This window comes from Vigna angularis, chromosome 3, assembly GCF_016808095.1.
Source record: "Vigna angularis cultivar LongXiaoDou No.4 chromosome 3, ASM1680809v1, whole genome shotgun sequence".
NCBI lineage: Eukaryota > Viridiplantae > Streptophyta > Magnoliopsida > Fabales > Fabaceae > Vigna > Vigna angularis.
In genome coordinates this window covers 35,953,255-35,962,347 of record NC_068972.1, presented here as the reverse complement: position 1 = coordinate 35,962,347, position 9,093 = coordinate 35,953,255, and the positions used below count along the sequence as shown (strand labels likewise).

Here is a 9,093-nt window from a genome sequence, read left to right as displayed (position 1 = left end):
CAATTAAGAGAGAATAAAAAACAAGAAAATAAAACCTTCCTTCGACCAACGAACTGGAAGCAAGCAATCTACACTTTCCTTCGACTGACGAACCGGAACAGTGCATAACAGTTCTTCCTTCGACCAACGAACTGGAAGAACAGTAGTGTTGCCAACTCGAAGAGAATCGCTCCGACCTTTGACCCACAAAGCGTGAGCTTCTCCTTTTCACGAGACTAGGCAGTACAATGAACTAGCTTATGGAACTTCTTCAGATCACACTGTATTCTCAAAAGCTCAGTATTTTTCTAAGAATTTTGGAAATAACATATATAGCCAACTGGTCTATGTTCGCAGAGATGAATTATAACTGCCACAGATAATCGATTATTGTTAGTGATAATTGATTATTTAAGTCTGTTACAGGGTTTTTCAAGAGTGATAATCGATTATCCTGAGGAATAATCGATTATTCCAGAGTCTTTGGCAGTTCTCGTCAGAACTAGTGATAATCGATTATTTGAAGTAATAATCGATTATTCCAGAGCAACAAGGTTTCCAGAAGGACTCAAGATAATCGATTATAGCTTCTAATAATCGATTAAATGCGTAACAGTTTTAGAAATACGAATTTTTCTAAGTATTACATGTTTAAGGCTTTTCCTAATACATTTATAATCTACAAAGTGCTTTTAAAACAGTTATCACAATCTATCGTCTTTCAGCATCATCAAAATCATTTATCTTCAATTTTACCAATGCTTCTCATTGGTAACAATCTCCCCCTTTTAGATGATGATCAAAAATCACTTTTTAAAAGCAACTTTGGGTTATCTGCAAAAGATACAAACTGACAGACAACAATAAGAGTTAGTAGTAACTGCACATATTTCTCCCCCTTTTTGATCATAAGCAAAAAGAGTTATAATGCCCCCCTTAATATGAGCTCCCCCTCAATTAGACCGTGTATGTACTAAAACAATAGATCATTTTATTCATGAAAACATTAAAGATTACAAGGGCACATAAAGCAAGACATGAACATGATAAAACATCCTAGGAATTCAAAACAAACAAACATGAAAGCACACTAACATAAAATCCTAAATTTAAAATTTAGGACTTGGTGGTCTCTCTGGAGGTTGGAGATTAAAGTGATTTTCAATGTTTCCAATGCGAGTATCAAGGTCATTGAACTGGTCGATCACAAATTCTTCATGACTTTGTTGCCACTCATATATTTGTTCAAAGTGAGTCTGTTGAAAGAGACGCATATCCTCCAGTTGTTTTGACAGGTTTGCAAAATGCTCCTCCATAGTCAGGGATGAATTGGAAGGCATGTGAGAAGGACCAGCATCAGCAGAGGTAGCAGCTGGGAATGGATCAACCATATGGGCGTCCATATCGTCATTGGCATCTTCGTGGTGATCATCATCCTTGTGAATGATCACACGGCCACGAGCAACAAAGCCCATTTGGCGAAATGTTGTCTCACCAATTTCAGTGCCAATTGCTTGAATGGAGGTAGTGAGTTCGCCGTCCACACTTACACCTTTGTATTCTAAAATTCGAGAGATGAGAAGTGCATATGGAAAATGATAAGAAGGATATTTCTTGGCCTTTACCATTGTGTCGGAGATGAGGGCTGGCCAATCAATGTGGATGTGATTTAAAAGCCCATATAGTAGTAGAAGATCTTGCTCCGAGCATTGAGCATGGTTAGTGGCACGAGGACATAGGATCCATACAATTAAGTAGTGAATCATCCTTTCTTCAACCTTGAATCCACCCACAAGCAGTTGTCGACGATTGATTTGTTGTTCAGGATGGCGCAAAAAGGATTGAAAGGCGAGGAGACGATTGAAGTCCGAAACTCCAAGATGGATTTTGACAGCATCATCCCACAGTGTGAGTTGTGCGACATTCGTCCATATGTCATCATCCAGAATTATAGGGACACCTTTCACTTTTGTTGTGATGATGCCGTCACGATATCGCATTGAAGTAGAAGACACGGATGAGATCAGGGTAGATGCACCCCTTTTGCTCCACGAGATGAGTAAGTCCTTGAGCATGAAACAGATTTGGAAATTGAAATCCATAAAAACGATAAAAGTCGAGACGGATGAACTTTACCGCCATGATTCGTCGTTCTTGCCAGAAATGGACAGAGTCACCATGTTGCTCCTCATCTGAAATCCAACCTTCGATGGAAGCAGGACGAACATTTCGGGAGCGAGAGGAAGAAGCACCAGCAGTCCTCCTTCGGGTTCTTCTTGAATCAGCCATGAGAGAAGTGGGCAAAAAGAAACTTTGGAATGAAAGAAGAAAGATGAAGAGATTTGGTTCAGATTTGGGTGCAGCAGTTTTCTGGGTGCAAAGAAGTGAGTAATAATCGATTATAGGGGGCTATTTATAAGAAAAATGGAGAAACTAGCCGTTTATGACCGTTTCCAGCCGTTACAATTCACTGTAACGACTATATTTTTGATACAGATCGCGTAATAATCGATTATTGTAAGTGATAATCGATTATCTGCTCATACGTAACTTTCCAGAAATTGTGTAATAATCGATTATGTATGAAGATAATCGATTATCTTCACATGAATGTCCAGTTTTGGGTTTGAATATGAATAATCGATTTTTCTATGGTATAATCGATTATCTGCGAATAGGAGTTTTTGCCAAAGATAAAAATAATCGATTATTCGATGGTATAATCGATTATCTGCGAATAGGAGTTTGTGCTAAAGATAAAAATAATCGATTATTATCCTATGATAATCGATTAAAAGCGTTGATCTTACGAGATTTTAGAAAATTTCATAAATCTGGAGTTTAGGACATATCTAACACCCCTAACTCTCTTCTAAGCTCATAGAATCTATCTTTAGGTAGTGCTTTAGTGAAGATATCAGCCAATTGATGTAAAGTGTCAATGTATTCAATTTGGCAATCTCCCTTTTGAATGTGGTCTCTCAAGAAATGATGTCTAATTTCAATGTGCTTAGTTCTTGAGTGCATTATGGGGTTCTTAGTTAGGTTGATAGCACTAGTATTATCACATTTCAGAGGAATGTGATCAAGGAAGATATCAAAATCCTCCAGTTGTTGTTTCATCCATAAAATTTGGGCACAACAATTTCCAGCAGCAATGTATTCAGCTTCAGTGGTAGACAAGGCTACACAAGCTTGTTTCTTTGAATGCCAAGACACTAAAGAACAGCCCAGAAAATGACACATTCCACTAGTACTTTTCCTATCAATTTTACAGCCACCCATAATCTGCATCAGAATAACCTATCAAACTAGGTAAAGCATCAGAAGGATACCAAAGTCCAAAAGATGGGGTTCCTTTAAGGTATTTCAAAATCCGTTTGACAGCAATTAGATGAGATTCTTTAGGATTAGCTTGGTACCTAGCACACACACACACACACTTTGCATAATGTCTGGTCTACTAGCAGTTAGATACAGTAAGGATCCTATCATTCCTCTAAACATGGTTTCATTTACTCCTTCACCAGATTCATCCTTATCTAAATAGCAAGATGTTGCCATAGGTGTGTTGGCTTCTTTACAAGTATCCATACCAAATTTCTTAAGCACTTCTCTACAATATTTAGTTTGGGAGACAAAAGTTCCCCCATCTATTTGCTTTATTTGCAGTCCTAAGAAGAAGTTAAGCTCACCCATCATAGACATTTCAAATTCACCTTGCATTATTTGTGCAAATCCCTCACACAATGAACCATTTGTAGACCCAAAAATGATATCATCTACGTATACTTGAACAATCAAGATATGTTTTTCTACTTTCTTAATAAACAAGGTTGAATCAACCTTTCCTCGAGAGAAGTCATTTTCAATCAAGAAAGTACTAAGTCTTTCATACCAAGACCTAGGTGCCTGTTTAAGACCATACAAGGCCTTTTTCAGCTTATAAACATGATTAGGATATTTAAAATCCTCAAAACCAGGAGGTTGACTAACGTATACCTCTTCTTCAATGAAACCATTCAAAAATGCATTTTTCACATCCATTTGGTACAATTTAAACTTCATCAAAGATGCATAAGCAAGTAATAATCTAATTGCTTCTAACCTGGCTACTGGGGCGTAAGTTTCATCATAGTCGATACCTTTCTCTTGACAGTAGCCCTTTGCAACTAACCTGGCTTTGTTCTTTGTGATGTTTCCATCTTCATCAAGCTTGTTTCTAAACACCCACTTTGTTCCAATGATTTGATAATCATCTTGTCTAGGAATGAGTTCCCAAACATCATTTCGTTCAAATTGATTAAGTTCTTCTTGCATAGCAACACACCATTTATCATCTTGAAGAGCTTCCTTTATGTTCTTAGGTTCTACCTGAGACACAAAAGCTACTGTTAAGCAGAAATTATTAAGATTGTGTCTAGTAGTTACCCCTTTTAATATATCTCCGATGATGTTGTCCAGAGAAAGTCCTCTTGGTTGTTGATAGCTTTTAGGATCAACTACTTGATGTTCATTTTGAGTTTCTAGAGGATAGTTTTCATTTAGATACATCTCTTCAAGAGCTTCCTTCAAATAATCCTCATCACCTGCAATTGGTTTATTTGACTCAAGAGGGTTCACCTCAAGGTCCACAATGCATTGCTAGTTAAAGAATATCCTAAGAAGATTGCCTCATCAGATTTAGCATCAAATTTGCCTAGATTATCTTTACCATTATTCAAAACAAAACATTTACATCCAAAGATTTTCAAATGAGATACATTTGGTTTTCTACCGTTAAACAGTTCATAGGGAGTTAGCTTAAGAATAGGCCTAATTAGCATTCTGTTCAACACGTAACAAGCAGTACTAACTGCATCAGCCCAAAAGTATTTTGGCACATTAGATTCATTTAAAAGAGTCCTAGCTAGTTCTTCTAATGACCTATTTTTCCTTTCAACAACACCATTTTGTTGGGGAATTCTTGGAGCAGAAAAATTATGAGCAATTCCATGTTCTTCACAAAACTTTTCAAAAGATTCATTTTCAAACTCACCACCGTGATCACTTCTCAAGGTTTTGATTTTCAATTCCTTTTCATTTTGAACACGTTTTGCAAAGGATTTGAATGCTTTAAAAGCTTCACTTTTCAAGGTTAAGAAAAATGTCCAAGTAAATCTAGTGTAGTCATCAACAATCACAAGAGCATAGTAGTTTCCACCAAAACTTTTAATTCTAGATGGACCAAACAAGTCCATATGCAAAAGTTCTAAAGGTTTTGATGTTGAAATCTTGTTTTTAGACGAAAAAGAGGATTTGGTTTGTTTTCCCTTTTGACATGCAGAACATATTTTGTCTTTCTCAAATTTTAAATTAGGCAAACCAATCACAAGATCTTTTGAGATCAATTTATTTAAATGCTGCATATGAATATGTGCAGCTCTTTTATGCCATAACCAAGGATTTTCCTCTTTAGCAACTAAACATGTTATACTATGACTAGCTGCATTTTCAATATCAATCAAGTAAATGTTATTATGCCTAACACCTTGCAAAGCAATTTCAGTAGAATTTTTAAAATATACGGTGCATCTATCACTTTCAAAGGTTACCTTGAGACCCTTGTCACATAATTGACTTATGCTTAGGAGATTGTGTTTGAGACCTTCAACACATAATACGTCCTTTATAGTCAATGTGTTTCCTCCTCCAATGTCTCCAGTTCCAATGATTCTACCTTTGTTGTTATCTCCATAGGTCACAAATCCTTGCTTCTTCTTTTCAAAAGAAATAAACCTTTTCTTGTCACCGGTCATGTGTCTTGAACACCACTGTCAAGATACCACAGTGACTTCTTTGACTTAGTAAGTTCCTACAAAACAAATTTGAGCAAGACTTTAGGTCCCCAATCTTATTATGGGTCCTTGGGGTTAGTTTATGCAAACATACATCATTTTACAGTTTTAACCCATGCATATTTACCATTTGGAGTCGGAACAATCGGTACCGTTATAGAGTCATGCAGCGGAATAAAATATTTGGAAAGCGTGTTACGGTCACAAATCAAGTTTTGATGGTCCGTTTTAGAAAAACAATTTTCTTAGAGAAAATTTATCAAACAATTTATGTGCATAAAACAGTAAAGAGTGTAAGGAATAGAAAAGTTGACACGCTGGATTTTTATCCTAGTTCGATTCAAAAGAATCTACGTCCAGTTGTTAATCACTATAAAAAGTGATTAACGATTTCACTAAAATCAGTTTCAATAAATTACAATTAAGAGAGAATAAAAAACAAGAAAATAAAACCTTCCTTCGACCAACGAACTGGAAGCAAGCAATCTACACTTTCCTTCGACTGACAAACCGGAACAGTGCATAACAGTTCTTCCTTCGACCAACGAACTGGAAGAACAGTAGCGTTGCCAACTCGAAGAGAATCGCTCCGACCTTTGACCCGCAAAGCGTGAGCTTCTCCTTTTCACGAGACTAGGCAGTACAATGAACTAGCTTATGGAACTTCTTCAGATCACACTGTATTCTCAAAAGCTCAGTTTTTTCTAAGAGTTTTGGAAATAACATATATAGCCAACTGGTCTAAGTTCGCAGAGAAGAATTATAACTGGCACAGATAATCGATTATTGTTAGTGATAATTGATTATTTAAGTCTGTTACAGGGTTTTTCAAGAGTGATAATCGATTATCCTGAGGAATAATCGATTATTCCAGAGTCTTTGGCAGTTCTCGTCAGAACTAGTGATAATCGATTATTTGAAGTAATAATCGATTATTCCAGAGCAACAAGATTTCCAGAAGGACTCAGGATAATCGATTATAGCTTCTAATAATCGATTAAATGTGTAACAGTTCTAGAAATACGAATTTTTCTAAGTATTACATGTTTAAGGCTTTTCCTAATACATTTATAATCTACAAAGTGCTTTTAAAACAGTTATCACAATCTATCGTCTTTCAACATCATCAAAATCATTTATCTTCAATTTTACCAATGCTTCTCATTGGTAACACTTATGTTAAGATTATATATGTTGTATTCAATTAAATTATATTAGCTTACCCTTATTTGCCTGTTTTGTCCATGTTTTCTATTCAGTTCTTTATTTGCAATTATCACCTTGTGGCTGAGCAGAGGGAGGTGATTGTTCACTGGAGTAGGTGTTGGACTGCGAGGACTCAGTTGTTTAGCCTAAGACCGTTCGGTCATATAGATATATAGTTGTATGAATCGTCCGGTCATGTACATAGTTTTGAAGTAGTATAGGAATTTTTGTAAAGTTTTAAATTTTATGGTTATTTTGGAATGACTTTAAGGTTAACTTTATTTCCAGTAACTATCCTACCGTATTATTATATGATAACTCCTTTATACAGTTTATTGCTATATTTTTGGGATGTTACATTAATTGTATCATAGCAGTTCTTTCCTTAGGAATCCTGTAGGTTTTAAGCGTGCCTTGCTTGTGCTTGTGTGCTCTTAGTTGTGTATAGTGGTTGTACTTATCTCCTTGAGTTAGATTGATGGTTTTTTCTCTCTGTGTAAATAGAAGATGGAAAATAGGTCTCCTCCTTCTCCACCCCACAATCCTGATACATCCAACGTTATGAGAATGATGGAGTCAATGTTGGAAGCAATGCAGCAACAGAATACTGCATTAGTTCAACAACATACTGTAGATTTGCAACAGTTTGATGATGTTAGGGTGTCAGTTGAGACATCCCAGAGGAAATATTTGGATTTAATGTTAAGTGGCAGGGCTACATCAGGTTCTTCTTCATCCAATCATCCTCAAGAGTGGAGTTTGGAAAGTTTTCTTCAACATCATCCGGCCAAGTTTAATGGCAAGTGTAATCCGGATGAAGCTGACCAGTGGTTCCGGGATATGTAACGAATTTACAATGCCAAGAGGTGTCCGAATGACAATAGGTTGGCGTTCTCTGAGTACATGCTGACTGAAGAGCCCAGTCACTGGTTGAGTAGCATGAGGATGCTACTAGAAAGCAGTGGTACTCCCATCTCATGGGAAGTTTTCAAGAAAAAGTTTTATGCCAAATACTTCTCTGATAGCGTTCGGTTTGTCAAGGAGGTGGAGTTTCTTGAACTGGTTCAAGGAGGGATGACAGTATCCGAGTATGCTGATAGGTTCAAGCACCTACTCAGGTTTCATACGCTGGCCATGGATGAGAAATGGCAGTGTAGGAAGTTTGAAAATGGATTGAGAGGGGATCTCAAGTTGATGGTTGCCGGTTTGTGCATCAAGGAGTTTCCCTTTTTGGTGGAGAGAGCCAAGGTCTTAGAGAAGACCAAGTTGGAGGTGGAAAGTCAGCAGAGGCAGCAACAGAGTGTAAGAGGGTCGATTTCTTCCAAGAGTGGTCTCGGTCCTAGGAAGACTCCTTATGCTCGGCCTCCTTCTTCAGGGTTTAGAGGACAGTCTTCAAGGCCTCCAATACCGTTTGGTCAGCCAAACTTCTCTAGGAATGTGAGGTGTTTTTCCTGTGGAGGTCCACATTATCAATCGGTTTGTCCTCAGAAGAACAGTAGTAAAAGATGCAATCGGTGTGGAAGGAAACGTCATCTGGAGTGTTATTGTCATTTGAACAGAAGAGCTGGTGGTCAGTCACAGAATGCAGGAAGGTTTTAGTGAAGAAGTGGTGGTGTTAGTGGAAGAGCCCAGACTGTTGGCCGAGTCTATGCATTATCAGGAATTGAGGCAGCAAATTTAGGTAACCTTATTATCAGTACTTATTTGTTGCATGGAATATCTTGTTGTGTGTTGTTTGACTCAGGAGCAACACCTTCCTTTATCTCCAAGGAATGTGTTGAGAAGTTGGGGTTGTCTAAGAGAGAGATGTAGTTTGATCTGGTGGTGTCAACCCCAACAGTTGGTGTGGTTCGGACATCTACCATGTGTGTTAGATGTCCAGTTGAGGTTGAAGGTCGTAGGTTCAAAGTGAACCTTATTTGCTTACCTCTTCATGGTTTAGAAGTAATATTAGGAATGGATTGGTTGGCTGCCAATCACATTCTTATAGATTGTGGAGAGAACAAGTTAGTGTTCCCCAATGAAGATCAGAAGATGTCGTTGTCTGCCGGTCAGTTGAGGGAAGATATAA

At 37.4% G+C, this 9,093-nt stretch overlaps 1 protein-coding gene across 1 annotated transcript; it reads left to right on the top strand.

Moving 5' to 3' along the window:
* The first annotated feature begins 7,925 nt into the window (after positions 1–7,925).
* Positions 7,926–8,621, top strand: LOC108324463 (uncharacterized). The gene has a single exon (XM_017557412.1). The coding sequence runs from the start codon at positions 7,926–7,928 to the stop codon at positions 8,619–8,621; it is 696 nt and encodes a 231-aa protein (XP_017412901.1).
* The last annotated feature ends 472 nt before the right edge of the window (positions 8,622–9,093 follow it).